This window comes from Cyprinus carpio, chromosome B24 (assembly GCF_018340385.1).
Source record: "Cyprinus carpio isolate SPL01 chromosome B24, ASM1834038v1, whole genome shotgun sequence".
Lineage (NCBI taxonomy): Eukaryota > Metazoa > Chordata > Actinopteri > Cypriniformes > Cyprinidae > Cyprinus > Cyprinus carpio.
This window is the reverse complement of record NC_056620.1, coordinates 7232123-7251296: the sequence shown is the minus strand read 5'-3', so window position 1 is coordinate 7251296 and position 19174 is coordinate 7232123. Positions and strand designations below refer to the sequence as shown.

At 39.5% G+C, this 19174-nt stretch overlaps 1 protein-coding gene across 1 annotated transcript in view; it reads left to right on the top strand.

The window, feature by feature from the left end:
- Positions 1-19174, top strand: part of LOC109048624 (elongation of very long chain fatty acids protein 2-like) — a 68103-nt gene that overhangs the window by 32286 nt on the left and 16643 nt on the right. Inside the window, exons 2-4 of the mRNA XM_042751565.1 lie at positions 10969-11156; positions 11267-11344; positions 11531-11702. Coding sequence (XP_042607499.1) covers positions 11019-11156; positions 11267-11344; positions 11531-11702 — 388 coding nt within the window. The 5' untranslated portion in view covers positions 10969-11018. The remainder of the gene's footprint in view (positions 1-10968; positions 11157-11266; positions 11345-11530; positions 11703-19174) is intronic.

The window sequence follows — 19174 nt, the reverse complement described above, 5'->3', positions numbered from 1 at the left end:
TCGTTTCTGAATGAATCAACCGTTTTTAAATGATTCAGTTGAATCGCAATGACTCACTTGTAAACAGTGACTGCTGCCACCTACTGGTGGTTTAAATTTCACATTTAAAGTATCTTTTAATTTTTTTTTTAATAATTTCAAATGTTACTAATAAAGGTTTTTTTTTTTTTTTTTTTTTTTTTTTTTTTTTTTTTTAAATATCAAAACATTATCTATGCATTTGTAACTGCAGGTTAATGACCTGCCCAACTCAATCCGAACAGCTAAGTCCTTGGCCATCTTCAAGAATCGGCTAAAAAAACACATCTCTTCCATCTTTATTTGACCTCTAACTCTAGCACTCTCTATTCTAATTATTTCTTAAAAACAAACACTTGTCTCTTTTTTCGACTTGCACTCTATTCATTTGCTGCTTGTTTTCTTAAAAAATGTCTAATCTTTTTGTATTCTATCGTTTTCTTTTTCATATATTATAGAATTAACATAAGCAAAAAAACACCTCTAACCCTAGCTTGCTCTATTCTTTTTCTATTCTATCTGTTTTCTTTTTATTTATTATATATTTAAAAGCCCTTGCTATAAGGTAACTGAGACTGTTATAACAACTTGTTCATCATTGCTCTTTGTTGATTTTGATTGCTTCCATTGTCCTCATTTTGTAAGTCGCGTTGGATAAAAGCGTCTGCTAAATGGCTAAATGTAAATGTAAAACCATCCGTGTTCTCCTCTGCTGGTATTAAACAGTGTGACATCTAAATGCCACTTCAGATGCACTTCTGTTTCCTCTTTCAAAAGATTCATTTCTTGATATTTATACCATTTGCTTGGTAACAGCCCAAATGTTATTATTCTAATTGACAAATTATATGCAAGAATTTGACTCAAAAAGTGATGCACACTTTAAGAAAAAATGGCTTTATAAATGTAAAAATGCTTATAAAAGGTAATATATATATATATATATAAACTTATTGTTAGATTAATTTCTATCACTGGTGTGAACTGACCATCACAGAATATCAAACCTTCATACATCGTTAGATTCACATAGCAGCTCAAATACATCGGCGTGACTGAAAAACTGGGAAATGCTGTTGGCTGTTGTGTGACGGCAAAACAAACTACAAAAAAAAAAAATGTTTATTATGAGGTTGAGTTCAGTTATTTATTATTCAGTTCCTTATTTACACTTTTATTTCCATATTGAATAACATGACGCTTGCATAATTTGAATCCAGTATAGCGTTGTTCCCATAGCCTTGATATAAAGCTCTGTTTCTTTGGCATTTTCAAAGTCACGTAACATAAAATACTGTGGCTTGGTTGGCATGATACACAGTCTAATGGTCTAACGAAATCCAGTTTTAAACATCTTTTACTGTAACGTTACCCTTTTATGGCCCTTATATTACCTATTTGAGCCAATGCAGATGAATGAAGTTATCTCAGGACGAGACCGCCCTGATTGTAAAGCAAAACGTGATTGGCTATAGCGAGATCGTGCTATGATTGGTCAGCGAAATGTGGCTGTTATCTGATTGGCTTGAGTAGACGGTGGGTGGAGTCCACGTATTTGTAGATAGTCAGCACGTCTTGACGCAAGAAATGTTTCACAATTCGCAAATGCACAGGACGCGATTCACAAATAAATGCTAGACAAAGTTGTGGTTGTGACATAAATATATATTTGTGAATATGTTTTTTATTTGCAAATCTAATTTTAATTATTTGTGAATTTAATTCTTATTTGTGAAACTTTAAGATTTATTTGTGGATCTCATTAGATTTATTTGTCAATGTTAATATTTTTAAATCTCTTTACATTTATTTGTGGATCATAATCTATTTATTTGGAATTAAGCAACAATTCTATCTCCATAGTTTTTCAACCGTTCAGCTTTAAATGTTGTATCAACGTTGTTTCAACAAATAAAACAACAACTGACCTTATTTCAACCATATTTCAACGTTGAAGGACGGTCATGTGCCGGCTGGGGCTCTATGAATGAAATCTTTCGATCTGATCGACGAATATAATGCTGTGCGGTTTTTCAAGATGTATGCATGTTTGTTGAAGTTACAAGTTAAAATGCCACAGGACTGCAACCGCTGATTTTTTTTGCTAAGCTACATGACCTAATACTTTTCTATTTGTTATAGCTTTATTTTGGGGGTAATTTGTCAATTACTTGCTGACTTGCATAAAAGCCAGCAATGAAAGCCAGAAATAACGTCTCTCTCTCTCTCTCTCTCTCTCTCTTCTCTCTCTCTCTATATATATAATATATATATATATATATATATATATACACACTCACCTAAAGGATTATTTGGAACACCTGTTCAATTTCTCATTAATGCAATTATCTAATCAACTTATCACATGGCAGTTGCTTCAATGTATTTAGGGGTGTGGTCCTGCTCAAGACAATCTCCTGAACTCCAAACTGAATGTCAGAATGGGAAAGACAGGTGATTTAAGCAATTTTGAGTGTGGCATGGTTGTTGGTGCCAGACGGGCCGGTCTGAGTATTTCACAATCTGCTCAGTTACTGGAATTTTCACACACAACCATTTCTAGGGTTTACAAAGAATGGTAAGAAAAGGGAAAAACATCCAGTATGCAGCAGTCCTGTGGGCGAAAATGCCTTGTTGATGCTAGAGGTCAAAGGAGAAGTGGGCCGACTGATTCAAGCTGATAGAAGAGCAACTTTGACTGAAATAACCACTCGTTACAACCGAGGTATGCAGCAAAGCATTTGTGAAGCCACAACATGCACAACCTTAAGGTCGATGGGCTACAACAGCAGAAGACCCCACCGGGTACCACTCATCTCCACTACAAATAGGAAAAAGAGGCTACAATTTGCACAAGCTCACCAAAATTGGACAGTTGAAGACTGGAAAAAATGTTGCCTGGTCTGATGAGTCTCGATTTCTGTTGAGACCATTCAGATGGTAGAGTCAGAATTTGGCGTAAACAGAATGAGAACATGGATCCATCATGCCTTGTTACCACTATGCAGGCTGGTGGTGCTGGTGTAATGGTGTGGGGAATGTTTTCTTGGCACACTTTAGGCCCCTTAGTGCCAATTGGGCATCGTTTAAATGCCACAGCCTACCTGAGCATTGTTTCTGACCATGTCCATCCCTTTATGACCACCATGTACCCATCCTCTGATGGCTACTTCCAGCAGGATAATGCACCATGTCACAAAGCTCGAATCATTTCAAATTGGTTTCTTCTGAACATGACAATGAGTTCACTGTACTAAAATGGCCCCCACAGTCACCAGATCTCAACCCAACAGAGCATCTTTGGGATGTGGTGGAACGGGAGCTTCGTGCCCTGGATGTGCATCCCACAAATCTCCATCAACTGCAAGATGCTATCCTATCAATATGGGCCAGCATTTCTAAAGAATGCTTTCAAGGGGGTCAAACACAGTATTAGTATGGTGTTCCTAATAATCCTTTAGGTGAGTGTATATGTAAAGTAGAATATTATAAGTATAATGCAATATTATATTATATTATATTATATTATATTATTATATTAATATTATATTATATTATATTATATCCTAGTTGTCTGGAACACAGCATTAGGTTGGCATTTTAATAACCGAGCGTGTACTACAATTACGAACCATTCTAAGGTGACATTTTAGCACTTGACAAATGGATAGCAACTCATAAGTAGTGCTAAAGCACAGCTACGTGCGATTGTGTTAAGGGCATCTTTAGGAAACGCACGTGAAACAATAATGAACGATCGTAAAATGACTTGTAGAAAACGCTCTTAAGCTCTAAGATCAGTCGTTATCGAGAAATGCAGCCCTGGCCAAGAGAGGCTGTGGACGTCATTAATTACGTCATTGCTTTATTGCGAGAAAAAGCTTTAGCCTACCACTGAAATTACCAGAGGTGTGGAAAAGGATTATTTGGAATTGTATGTGCTCTAGTCCAAGTAGGTTTGTGTTCGCACTGGTGTGTCGTTAAGGACACTGAAGGCAGGATTCAGTTCAAGATTTTAATAAGTGATTGAGAATTGACAGCACAGTCAGACAACAGGGCATTTCTTGTTTAGGCACAGGTTGTGGACATTTGTATAGATGTGGTATTGTTTCAATGACTCACAAAATAAATGACCTCCTTATGGAAAATTATCGTTCTTGTTCAGCCTCAGAATACTTGATACTCCCTTCTCTACAGTGAGCGATCATGGACTAATGTCTCACAGTAACAAGCGCTCTTATTGGCTGTGACTTCTTATCACTGCCACCCCCAAATATGCTGAGCATATTTGCCCCTTTGTAGGCTTAATCAGTTTGTGGGGTCTGAGTCTTTAACAGGTACATCCTCGTCTGAGAAAGCAGGAAGTGGGATCAAATGATCAACAGGTTGGCTGTAGATCTTATCATTGATTTGGATCTATGCTGCTCTGATTTGGCCATCTGAACTAGGAAAGGTTTCCACAACCTAGCCCACTAGCCACAAGGCATGAGGAACCTGTGGGTCTACAAGCATCAATATCTCTCTACTGGAAATGTAATTTTTTTTAGAATGCCACTTTGAACGAGACTGTAGCGTAGGTAATTAGTTGCGGATGAAGCTTGACCAAAACTGATCAGCCAGTACCTGACTTTGTCTCCACCGCCGCCGCCCCTTGAGCTCAGTGGCTGGATAGACTACAGGTGGCAAGGAACTATCTGGTCTCCCCAGGAGCAAGTAGTTAGGTGTAACAGGATCAATGTCAACTATGTTGCTTGAGTTGTATCCTAGTGGTTTACTGTTGAGTATACCATCCACTTCAATGAGAACTGTCAGAAGGACCTCTTCGGTCACTATTGTGAGCCAGTGGTGGTGCGTAGGGCATTCTTCACTGACAGAATCTCTCTTTCCCTATCCCAGCCAACGTATGGAGCATTTGGTGGGTTAAAGAAGAAGGATATTTCCTGTTTGGGCAGCTGTTGTTGTACCTGAGGGCTGAAAAGGCTTCTTGCATCTCTCGGTCTCCACCTCGAAAATTTAAAACCTCCTTAAGGTCAGCAGGAATGAGTCTGCATCGATTGAAGTGAGAAGATGTAGATGTATATTCCTTTTGGTGAGGCACTTAAAGATTATCTCCCACCTTTTCTCACTGCATCTGCCGATTTTTATTTGGAATGGCCCGAAACAGTCCATGCCAGTACTGCAGAATGGTGGTTTATGGAGTCTCAAGCGGGCAGGTGGTAGATCCGCCATTTTGGGAATAATCGGCTTGCTCTTCCACCTTTGCCAGTCTCTGCATAGATGTTGATGCTTGCGGATAGCTTCACGTCCTCTTAATATCCAGAAATTCCTCCTCATTTCCGCGAAAACTCTCTCTGGTCCTGGGTGGCAGAGCTTGTTATCATAGTCCTGGATTAGCAATTTAGTGCTGAAATGATGAGGATGTAGAATTATGGGGTGGATTGCTGATAACTCCAGTCCTTCCGCCCGACGCAGACGGAGGAGCTGATGGGACTAGTCAAATTCTGGTGCAAGGGTGAGTAGCCGACTGGTTAACTGTACAGGCTTCCCAGCTTTGAGTAATCTGTACTCTTCAGGGAAACTGTCAATCTGGGATTTCTGTAGAATTAGCGATTCTGCAGCTGATGGCTGTTCTGGTCCTTTAAGTTTCTGGACTGTTGCCTCTACTAGCTGTCCACAGGACCACTTTGCTGATTGCCAAAGTAAGCTTAGTCTCAAGGAGTTTAGCTGGCTGAGCACCGTTCAGGGCTGCACATAACTCCAATTGAGGGATGGTATGTCGCCGTTTAGGAGCAAACTACTGTACCATGGAGATTTGTGATGTCCTGTCTTATGGTCCTCAAGGTTAAATCCTCTGACTGTCCTGTGAGGCCTGGTCTTTGAGCTGTAGATGACAAAAGGATTGTGCGCTCGGAACCGTCATCAAGCTTGGCATATGTGTCTAAGCTCTTAGCCTTGTGTTGCAGGATCACTCTAATGACCTTGAGAAGCACTTGACTGGACCCTACAGGCCTGTCCATATACAGGAGAGTGTTGATAGAGCTGACAAGGCAGGTGCCTTCCTTCACTGGCTTATCATTTACATCATGCAGGATTTGCAAGTGCTTTCTGTTGCATAAACGACATGGCTTCTTCAAAGTGCACTGCACAGCTCGATGGGAGCATCCACACTTCCAACATCTATTATTAATCTTTATCCACTCAGTCACTTGGTCTTTGGAAAGTGCTTGGAAGGACGTACACTGGCTCAGGTAGTGGTCTTTGCAGTCACAGTAAGGGCAGAAAGCATTGTTTCTGGTTGTGCTCTTAGCTGACTTTGGAACCACTGGTGATGATGGTTGATCTGCACCATGGAGGATGGTGATTGGTTGAGATTTCAACTTGGGATCTCTGCGGAAGTCCGTTCTCTGTCTGACTCTGTCTCTATGAACTCTGTCTCCGCCAATGCTTTCAGTCTCTTGACACCATGATTCAAACTTGAGCCACTTAGCAAATTCAAGGAGTGTGTAAACAATACCTGGCTCATAACTCAACTTGTGCCTTCTAAAAGATGATCGCAATTCTGGAGGTAGTTTGGTGAGAAGTCGAGCCACGTGAGATCCACACTGTAATTCAACCTCTCCTTCTGTGCCCAGTGTCTTAAGGAGACCTACAAGTGCCTGAATTTCGAGAGAAAAGCGTTCGAAGCCTACGGTATCTCCAGATTGGACATCTGGAGAGTCCATTTCAGCAGCTATTCTATTTAGAACGAGTTGGTGAGGTCACCTAAACATCTCAGTGAGTGCCGCCATAATGTCTGAATATGGAATAATGGAGTTCAAGAATGAATCGGCTATCAAGTGGGCTTCCATTAACTTCAAGTTGTCAACTAGAACCTGGTACTTAACCCTCTGAAGTCGATTAACGCGTATACGCGTTTTGGGGTATTGTCTCCTGATAACCCCGAAAAGAACTTAAATTACACTTTCAGTTTTGATCGTACAGATAAGAGCAATACATCAATTGAATCTGTAAAGGGTCTACTTTTTTTTTGTATACAGACATAATAACAACAAAACTTTGTGCACTTATAAAATAAAGATAACAAACAAGGAGTGCTGTCTGCAGCCTTTGTCTGCGCTGATCTTCAGTTACAAACGCGTCATTAAAATGAACTGTAACTCAGCGAATACTCAACGAAGAGACATGAGAGAGATATCTATAGAAAGCCTGACATGTCTACTTTTAAACTTAACAAGTGCTGCCGAAAACAAATATTCTGTGATAAAGTAATCCATATGAAAACAACGCGATGTCCGTTTTTCACGTCTCCCTTCATTATCTTCTAATGCGACCACGCCCCCGCGCCGAGCGCGCTTTTGAGATTCAAATGTTTCACTGAAGCGCGCGGCTTTAGAATACGCCCACACAACAGAAGATAACGCAGCGAGACTGTTCTTCAAGTTTTTTTTATTTTACTGTTTGCTTCGCGATGAGAGGAATAAGACATAGTTCACCCCAAAAAGATGTGATGTGGTTGAGGATTTGAGATTTGGATTTCCTCAGAAAAAAGAATGAAGCACTTTATTCAGCAGAGATCATAAACATGAGTAAGTCTGTTTTTATTTATTTATATACTTGTACTAGTTTTCACATAACATGTAAACATTTTACTAGTTAGACTTTTTCCAAACTATAATTCCTGACTAAATGTATAATCAAGTGAAATATTATGAAGTTTCAATAACAATATACACTACTATACCATTCAAAAGCTTGATGTAAATAATATAAATGTACCAATAAATGTAACTGTAACAAATGTAACAAACATTGCTGTTCTTTCAATTTATCCCCCCTAAAAAACCTGAAAAAAAATATTCTCAACTCTTTTCAACATTAATAATAATAATAATGATGATGATAATAATAACAATAAATGTTTTTTTTTTGTAGAAAATAAGATTGTTAAAAGGATTTCTGAAGGATTGTGTGACTGGAGTAATGATGCAAAAAATTCAGTTTGAAAGTCAGCTTTGATTGTTCCTAATAAACTGTTTAACTGCACTCACAAGTGAATATTAAATTATGTTGTGGATAATTAAATATATTCTAAATAAACTACAACAATATAAAATTATATACATTTATTTGTGTCCTCACATTCTTTGTTGTAACTCATCCCTCTCAGTGACACAGCTGACTGAATGGCTCATTATGCAGCTCATTATGCAGGCCTTTGTCTTCTCAGGTGACTTTTACCAACAAAAAGTGTCTTAGAAAATTTAAATCAATATATTGTTTTCTGTAAGTGAGTAAACAAGATGATTTTCACATCATTTAGAAAAAAAAAATTCTAGGCTACAAGCTCCAGTTCTCAAAAGTCCCGGGAACCAATTTTCTGTATGTGTTTTTATTGCCTTATTCAAGTGATTTAACCATTTTAGTTTTTCACACTAACCACGCATAACATTTTTTTTCTCAAAACACAATCATGTACATACATGCTGCTCACATATTATTATAGCCTAGTTTGTGCTGATTACAGTGAGATTAGACTTTAGCCATTTAGATATTTATAAGAAACTGAAAAAAGCACAAATGTCAGAGCCTAACAAAAGCCACACAAATCCACAAAAATACACATAGACAAAATATATTTAAAGAATTCAGTTGCATCCTCTGGCAACAGATTTCCCAAGGCTAGCCTAAGGCAGACAAATTCACCTGGGTCTAGATGGGTAAAGTCTGTTATAGTTGGCTACGGACCTCTGTACATTGTCTCCTGTCTGGTCACATTCTTCTGCCATCCAGGTTGGTTACCTGGTAACAAATAGGGCTGGATGGAATTGTGTGAAGTAGGCATGGAGGGGGTAGGGGCTGACCTGTCCATCTCTGGCTGCTGTCAACCCAGGTAATGTCTGTAGAGGGTCAGGCTAGCTTGAAGGAGCATGGGCTGATACTCTCCCAATAGCAGGGAAGTCATCGTAATGACATCGAACTGGAGGAGGAGCATGAAGTGCATCATCGTCTGTATCATAAGGGTTTGTACTCTTTGGAGTGGGAATTCTGTGTGGTGCTGGTACTGGATGACCACGGGGCCCTTGAGCAAGGCACCGAACCCCCAACTACTCCCTGGCGCCACAGCATAAATGGCTGCCCACTGCTCCGGGTGTGTGTTCACAGTGTGTGTGTGTGTTCACTGCTGTGTGTGGGCACTTTGGATGGGTTAAATGCAGAGCACAAATTCTGAGTATGGGTCACCATACTTGGCTGTTTGTCACTTCACTTTTAAAGAATCAGGTGTTCCCCCTTCGGCTCCCTCTGCTCTGTTGTAATCTCTGGAACCTTGCAGACTAGCACCTGTGATGTCACCTGGCTGGTAATCTTCTTGCCCACGTGTCTGTTTGCTGTCTGTGTGAAAGGTACAGTAACTTGAGGTTTCCCTGAATACTGAACTTCGAAATCTTGGAGGTATCTGAATCTTCGAAATCTTCTCTTCAGTGAGCGATCATTGACTGACGTCACACAGTAACAAGCGCTCTTATTGGCTGTGACTTCTTATCAGGAGCAGTTTTAATGTTCAAAAAAAAAAAATAACATTCAATAATGTGTGTTCATAAGCATCTAAAATGCATAGGCTATATAGATGAAAGCTTACCCCTTTTGACTTGCTGTTAATGTTGAATGTAAGAATTACAATAGTTACAGTAGGTTCGACTGTATTATCCAGTGATGCAAACTATTCAACTTTTTAATTTTGATTTATTTATTTATTTATTTTATTTGTCAAATACCGCTGTTTTGAATTGAAAGTTGGCTGTCATTTACATGATTCATGTAATTCATAATTATTACGATTAAAAAAAAAAAAAAAATAAAATAGCTAAAATATTATTTTCAGTTCAGATTGATTACGTTTCAAAAAAAAAAAAAAATCTTATTACTACCATTACCATAGTGGTCTGGTGTTAATATTTTCCTTCAAAACAATAATGTAATTTTCTAGACATGATTATGGCCTTGTTTGGAATAAATACAAAAAGTTATCTGAAAAAATCACCAGTGTAGAAACAATGATACAGAGAATGGGAACATAGAGGTTTTTATTATTATTATTATTATTATTATGTAATAAAGAAAAAAAAGTTTATTTTGTTGCGAAAGTGCATGATACTGTAGGCTGCCCATGAAAGCTTTTTTTTTTTCAGTGTACATTTAACAGCCTATAGTTAATGTAGTTAATATAGTAATATCTACAGTATAAATATCTAGATTTTTCCCCTTGCAATACAACCCCAAGCAAATCCATCCCACTCCACATCCCCTTCCTGCAACAGGAAACCATGGGGAAAAAAAGTAAGAGAAACAAAGGAATAAGCAAAGTAAACAGGAAGGAAACACAAGAACATTAAAAATCCATGTACCTGAAACAGAATCAGTCCTTAAACATTAAAAGGCTGCATTTTTTGTTTGTTTGTTTGTTTGTTTTTGAGGAAAATAAAATATAAAAACTATCCATTTATATGGTGAGTAGCATAGCTTTTAAAAACTTATTTAAACCTGATTAGATCATTTGACATCATTTGACAATAATTTTTTCAATCATCTATTCTGCTTTTTTCAATAAACAATGCAATTTGGAATATATACAGTATATATATATATATATATATATATATATATATATATATATATATATATATATATATATATATATATATATATATAAAAAAAAAAAAAAACATAAAAATAAAAACAAACTAATTGATTAGCCCTGCTCTAAACAATGTAATGACATGAAAAAATACAATTTTTTTCCTAAAGTGTTTAAGTGGGTCTTAAGAGGCTAAAGAAGAATAATTAGTTTTGTTAACAAGATTTAGTCAAAATTATTATACAAATTTTAAGTAAATCCTATAAAATATGATAAAGATGCCATAAACAGTATGTGATCTGTGTGTTTGATGTCAGATACTCGTGTGAGAGGATGGCTCCTGCTGGATTCCTACACACCAACATTCATGCTCACCATCACCTACCTCCTAACAATCTACCTGGGAACAAAATATATGAGAAACAGACCAGCATACTCACTGAAAAATGTTTTACTGCTGTACAACTTTTCTATAACTATGTTGTCTTTATACATGCTGGTTGAGGTAAGTAAGCATACAGTATGTTTACATGTATGTTTGTGTCTCACAGTTATAACGTAGGTCTGTAGGTGTCTGTTCTTCTTACCTAAAGTTGTGTTTCATATATTTGGTAGTTGATATCATCAGTTTGGTCTGCCGGTTATCGTCTTCAATGTCAGGGACTGCAAGAAGCTGGTGAAGCAGATATCAGGGTGAGTAAGAAAAACAGCACATATCTATCTGTCTATATTTGTAGAGTTAATAATATTCAAGGTATACATAAAAAACAAAACAAAAAAAACAGTAATAATACAGATTACACTCTGTGAATAAGTCATTGTCATATATATGTTATTGCATTTAACATGCACAGAAAATGTCACGGTTTGCTTGGACAGGTAGCAAAAGTACTGTGGTGGTACTATTTCTCCAAGCTGATTGAATTCCTGGACACCATCTTCATTGTGCTGAGGAAGAAAAACAACCAGATCAGTTTCCTGCATGTGTATCATCATGCCTCTATGTTTAACATCTGGTGGTGTGTCCTCAACTGGATACCCTGTGGACAGAGTAAGTGAGTGGGGAGGACAAAGTTACGTCAAGGAAAGGTAACAGGTTTAAGAGACAGTATTGATGTTAGGAAATGTGTCAAAGTCTCAGAGCAGAAACAGTATTAGGATGATATTTAAAAATGATCTTAGATTTTGTTTTACATTTAAGCAATAGTCAGTATAAAATAATCCAGATGACGTAAAAATTAATAGTGTTTATTTATAATACTATATGTTAAATACTTTTTCAAAAAGTGAAAGTATTTTTATGATATACGTTTTATAGTTTTTTTCTCTGGAATAGTTTTGAAAGAAATGTAAAGACTTTATTTTTTTTTATAATACAAGACATCCCATTTTGGTGTCTGCATAAAATTACATTTATTAGAACACAGAAAGCATATTAAATGCAAAAAAAGTGTTCATACAAAATGTATTATATAAAACTTGCTGACAAATTGACAGCATTTTTTATATTATGTTACATTTAGTAACATTTAGTTGATACCTTCTGTAAATCATAATAAAAATGTATAATTAAATAGGACACATTCTAATGTACAAAAAAAAAACATTGTTATGCCATAGAAGCCATATTAAACTTTTTTATATTTATGCTTGAAGACGTGTCAAGGTTACGCATGTAACCATGGTTCCTCGAGGGAAAGAGACGCTGCATCGAAACGCTATGGGGAATGCGTTTAGCATGAGTGACTCTGAATATCGTGTGTAATCTGTCCAATGGAAGAGCGTGACATCATGGGTGGGGTGACGTAAGCGACCAGGAAGCTATAAAAGCATGTGCCCGGTGGGTGGCTTCAGCTTTGAGTACCAGCAAGCGCCGGCAGGGGTGCCGGGAGTATGGCATCGAGACGCAGTGTCTCGTTCCCTCGAGGAACCATGGTTACATCCGTCGCCATGTGACCTTGATAGTTCGAAGTGGATTCCCCCTCGGGAAAAATCCCTTGGTCTTGAGCCACCACTGTAGGGGTCTCATGTACAGCAGGCCAAAAGGTATCATGCCTAAGAATCTCTGAAACTGTTTGACAGTGAGTGACTGGCCTTCTTTGACTCTCTTGACTGATGTGAGGATCGACTCGATAGGAGCAAGAGACAGACGTGCCTGCACCGTGGTCGAATCCCACACTACGCCTAGATAGGTGGTTCTCTAAACTGGAAAAAGTACACTCTTCTTGGCATTCAGTCTCAAACCCAGCTCCCCCATGTGAGCGAGAACGACATCTCGATGTCGAACCGCCATCTGCTCTGATTGAGCTAAAATCAACCAATCGTCGATATAACTGAGAATGCGGATGCCCTGCATACGCAGAGGAACCAGAGCTGCATCTACATTTCGGGAATGTGCGGGGTGAGAGTGCAAGGCCGAAGGGAAGTACTCGATATTGGAAAGCTTCGCCCCCAAAAGCTAACCTCAGAAACTTCCTGTGTTGTGGAAGAATGGAGATGTGGAAGTATGCATCTTTGAGATCTATGGTGACAAACCAGTCCTCGGATCTGATTTGAGCTACAACATGCATGATGGTGAGCATTTTGAACTTCATTGTCATAACTGATCGATTTAATACACGTAGATCTATGATCGGACGCAACCCCCCATCCTTCTTTGGAACTATGAAATACCGGCTGTAAAACCCGGATTCCCTGTCTTGAAGACGACCGTCTCGATGGCCTCCTTCCTTAATAGGGTATTCACTTCTTGTTCCATAACCAGAGCCTGCTCAGGTCCGACTAACGTCGGGGTAACCCCGTTGAATCTCGGCGGTGGAGAGCTGAACTGAATACGGTAGCTTTTTTCTACTGAGCGCAGGACCCATTGAGATACATTTGGCAGTAGTTTCCACGCAGCTAAATAATTTACTAAGGGAATTAGTCTCTCGAGACTGACCTCTGGTGTCACTGAGGCAGCCAGATCGGTGTTTCTGTGAACTGACTGTTTCTGAGACCCCCGAAGGGGTGGCGCGCCTTCAGGTCCGCTACACTCGCGGGCGGAAAACACTGAGAGTGGCGCTCGCTTGAAGCCACTGCGCCCTGGAGCTCTGGCAGGGTTGGCAGACTGACTTCCCGAGGGCACTGAGGCGAGACGGGCACTGTGTAATGAAGTGTACCCCGCTCTACCCCAGCAGTGTCTGCCCTCTGAAGTCCTGAACCCCTCATGTCAGGACTTCTTAGCCGAGGACTTCTTAGCTTCGATGACCACCCTTAGATCTGTTTTGGGCTTAGAAGTCCCTGGCCCAGAGCTTCGCTGAGACTCTCGGTCCCGATGCAGAAGAGCACGAGAGGCAACACTCTGTTTCTGTGCCTCTCGATATGAGGAGCTGGCATGCCGTTGGGGCATCTCCCGGCCAGATGCCCCGTGAGAGCGACGAGGGAGGAACTTATGGAACGCCGCCGCTTGTTTGCGTGCCTCCTGGAACCTGTCGACGACTGAATTGACAGTGTCACCGAACAGGCTAGAAGGCTGAAGCGAGGTGTCCATAAGGCATACCCTCTCCTTCTCCTTCTTCTCGGACAGGGTCAGCCACAAGTGCCTCTCCGTGGCCACCATGGCTGCCATAGACCACCCAATAGCGCTAGCGGTCTCTTTGGTGGCGCGGAGGGAGAGATCAGCGGTCCGCCTAAGTTCTGATACATCATCGGACTTAATCTCCTCTCCCACCTCCAGCTCTTTTAGCAGGTCGGCTTGGTACGCCTGTAACACTGCCATGGTGTGCAGACATACACTAGCCTGACCTGCTGCCACATACCCCTTGCCCACCAAAGCCGAAGTTGTTCTGAGCGGCTTGGAGGGCAACGCCGGAACCTTCAGGGATGATGCAGCTCTGGGAGACAGATAGCTCACAAGTGTCTGCTCCACCCGTGGCATCGCTCTGTAGCCACGCTCTCCCATCCCCGCCACATTGCCATAATAATCAGACAAGGGGATGAAGAGGCGGGCTGAAAGTGGACGGTTCCACAATCTAGCTATTTCTTTGTGTAGATCAGGAATGAATGGAAGAAGGTTCCGGCGTGGAGGTGGTTGCCTCGCCCGCAGAAATCGTTCATCTAGCTTACTTTTCTGTGGTTCAGCTGTTTTCTCGGCGGGCCAATCGACGTTGAGCTTGGCCACCGCGCGAGTAACCACCTCCAAGAGCTCCTCATATTGTGGCGCTCGGGGTGCCGAATCCCCTTTGACAGTCTCCACATCAATCTCCTCAGAGGAAGAGAGGCGAAGTGTCGATTCCTCTTCCTGGGGGAAGAAATCCATGGCAAATGATCGCAATGCGGACAGTCGGCCCCCTCGAGAGCCGACTCAGCATGCTTCGACCCCAGGCAGACCAAGCACAGACTGTGTGTATCCCCGCTCGTTATATATCGTGGGCAGGGAGGAACACACAGTCTGAAACGCAATCTGGAATCGCCCTTCAAATGCTTAGTTTTCGCCTTGCTCTTTGACATGTTTCTGAAGCTCTAAGAGACAGACAACAATAAATAAGACTGACAAGACAAACTGAGGACATGCACACACAGAGCACTTGCTGAAAGACGCAAAGCTGACGACAGCCGCGTGGCACGTACATTTTAGCTTCCTGGTCATTTACGTCACCCTGGCCGTGACGTCACGCTCTTCCTTTGGACAGATTACACATGATATTCAGAGTTGCTCACACTAAACGCGTTCCCCATAGCGTTTCGACGCAGCTCGAGTTCCTGAAGAGAAACCTCTTTTTTATCTTTGACTTGATATATATTTTAAGGGTATTGGTACACAAAATGACATTCATACCTCGGTTTTGAAGTCAGTTTCAGTATGTTTTTGGTATACCTGTATATTTTGATATGCATGACATATTGTTTACAAGCTGACGTCTAACAGCTCAATTGCATGTAAATGACCCAGTGAGTTATTACATGCGACCTGAATAATGTTTATTTCGTGCTACAACTTCTAGTAAACAAGAAGGTTTCTGTGAAACCATTTGAACTAAGGAGCTTTTACAGTGATCTGTCAGGTCTAGTGATGTAACAATGCTATCAATATTGTGATATGACGATAGTAAAATATTATTATAATTGTGGCCACATGTTATTACATGTGCATGTGGTTACATGTGGTTACATGCTATTGTTTCACTATATGAAACAATAGGTACTCCGGGCAAAGAGTATAGTTTTTAATATATTTAAACTTCTTATTCTAACATAAAAGGTCACAGTATCTGTCAAACAAACTCAAACCGATATTGTTACATCCCTAGACACGTCACATAAAAAAAGTGTCAAAATGGCATTTATTGTTTGAATTTCCTGATAAAATGGACAGGTTTTGAAAGGTGAGACATTGATGGTCCGTGTAACGCTTCACAATTCAATTTTCAGACCACATGGAGCAAATGCAGAAATGAAAATTGAAACCAAACATTCATTTTTTTAATTTTTTTTTCAACTACTTCATACATTTTTTCAATTTTACTTTTGCGAAATTGTGACTTCAGAAATTATCATTTGAATAAATTAAATTAAAACAAATTAAAACAATTTTCTATTTCTCCATTTTTTTTCCTCATACAATTTGTGCTGTGGGCTGTACTATTAGCCCAGACTGTTTCACAAACGCTTAACCTGGCTTAATGTATCCTACTAAAACAGTAACACTGGAGGACACACCTTAATAATAATAAACATATAGGCTACTATTTACAGACAAGCAGAATAGCCCAGAAAATGAAAGCAAATAGGGCTAAATTGCACGTTAAGTGTTTTGTGCCCCATTAAAAAGCTGAAGAAAATACGTGGCTCAATGAACGAAGACAAGACAGTGGTATAAATTAAAAAGCCCAAACTCTGTATATTTATTAGTACAATGTATTCATAAAGTATAGGTACAGAAAAACAGATGTATATGAATGCTACACGCTAAACTGTTATCCTCCCATAGGCTTAATAAAAGAAGATGGTGTAAAAGTACAGCTAAATTCAGTATACACCTTATTAATGTTGCCTTGCCTACTGGGAAACAGATGTGACCGGAATATGAATGCGACACGCGAAGTCTCAAGTTAAGCGTTTTCCTACCTTTGAAAACCATTATTTGAAAATGCTTAATATGGATTAATGCATTAAGACAGTGATTAAAAAAAGCAAAGCATACACCTTATTAATAAAGCATAACCTACTATTTACACACGAAAAGAGCCCAGAATATGAACGCAATGCGCAAGTTTCTCGTAAAGTGATTTCCTCCCATATAAAACTAGGGTGAATTGCCCTAAAGTGGGGCACTGCCTTATGTGGGACACCTTAGGTCTAGTGTTTGTAGCTCCCCCATAAATACATGAACGCCAGTGAAACTATGGGTTAGCCAAAGCTGTGGTATCATGTCATCAAAATCACATGAACTCTCAGATATCATATTTGAGGGCAGAGCAATCATCAGACAGGAAGCACATTGTGTGAAGACCACCCAAAAGTCAGTGACATAGAGTTTGGACAAACTTGACATTAAGGAATATAAATTAATTATAAAGATTTAAAATATAGTTTAATTATGTCCATCAAAATATAGTATAAATTTGTATGTATTAACTATATATTTTATATTTTTATCAAATTTCCTAGTGTCCCACTTTAGGAAATATGGTTTCAAAAAGTGGAACAGTATGATTAGCCTAATGTTGGACAGTACTTCAGTCAGTCAAAAATGTGTGGTAGGGCATGGTTTGTGGGACAAACATGGTTATTTTATATATTTTATATATTATGCAATATTAGAATGCTGTTACTGCAGATGTTTAAAGGGGTCACATGAGGCGATTTGAATTTTTCTTTTCTCTTTGGATTGCTACAAGCTCTTGGTGCACAAAGAAGATCTGTTTAGTTGCAAAGACTAAAGTCTCAAATCCAAAGAGATATTCTTTATAAAAGTTAATGGTCAACTACACCCTCCTTAAACAGCTCGTTCTAACACGCCCCCACATCTCTACGTCACTATGTGGGAAGATTTGCATAACGCCGCCTAGATGTTCACGCAAAGAAAGAAGGCGTACCTTTTATTCTCGTATTGTTGTTGCCGCCGCTGCCATGTCGTATAGATGCTGTGTGTTTGATTGTGAAAGCGAAACTACTTTGTTTGGCCTTCCAAAAGAGGACGATATCCACTTCGTCATGCCTGGAGCTGACCATGCTGGTCGCTGAGGAAATACATCAACTTTGCACTGTGGAATGCCGAATCGGCTTTCACCGTGGACAAAGTGGCGTCCAGCCCGGGGTCGTCACATGTGGTTGCTGCAAGACCAAGGTACACTCCTTCATAGAATCCCGCCTCGGCTCACTTAAGCTAGCAGCAACACACTCTAGGCCTCTGGCCTCTGCTCATTCAAAGCCACGGTGTGTGACGCTGTTTCGTTGAAAAAGCGAAACTACTTTGTTTTTGCCTTCCAAAAGAAGACACAACTAGAAATAATGTTTATATCACGTTTATAATGGGTTTTATGCTTGTGTCTCGTCGCTCTGGCCGGACAAGGCATCACAATATGTTAAGGGGCATAACATTTCCGTCACACGCTTGAGGCATTTGGCCAATCACAAAGCGCTGGATAGTTGGCCAATCACAGCACACCTCGCTTTTTTTAGACCGTTGAGCCTTGTAAAAAATCGACGCGTTTCAGAAGGCGGGGCATAGAGGAGAAACAGTAATGCACAGCATGTGGAAAATAATGTGTTTTTTGAACCTTAAACCGCATAAACACATTTCATTACACCAAATAATGTTCTTTTTAGCAGCATCATATGATCATATGGTCACGGGATGGTTTGAAGGCTCTTTGTGGTTCTTGTGTGTGTGTACCTGGTATCCCATATGTTATGAGGACCAGATGTCTCCACAAGTATAGTAATACCAGTACATTTTGACCTTGTAGGGACATTTTTTGGTCCCCATGAGGAAACAAGCTTATAAATCATACAGAAACAAAAGTGTTTTAAAAATCGCAAATGTTTTTAAAATAGCAGAAAGTTTTGTGTGAGGGGTAGGTTTAGGTGTTGCAAGATTTTATATTTTGACTTCAAAAAGGCCTAAGCTATGCCTGTTGTTGTTGTATGTGTTTTTTGTTAACTAAAATGAACTAGAGAACAGTCAAGAAATTCTGACTGTGCATTTAACTCTTTTTTTATCTACATAACAACATAGGCCAATGATAATAGTTGCTTAATGCCTTTATAATAAATTCATCAATGCATCATATTTTATTATTTGTCTGATGATGTTCAATTATCCATGTTTCAACCATACATAACCAAAAGCATTTTACTATTCCACATAAATCAAGGTGATTTTGGCCTTTTATCATATACTTTTCAGTGTCCCACATTAGGAACACAACTGTCCCACATTAGGAAGCTGCTAATGTGTCTATAATTTCTTATATGACTGTGTTGTCTGCATTTTTTTTCTTTTGATTTGATTAGGAAACCTGAGGAAATCCTGAGCCCAGG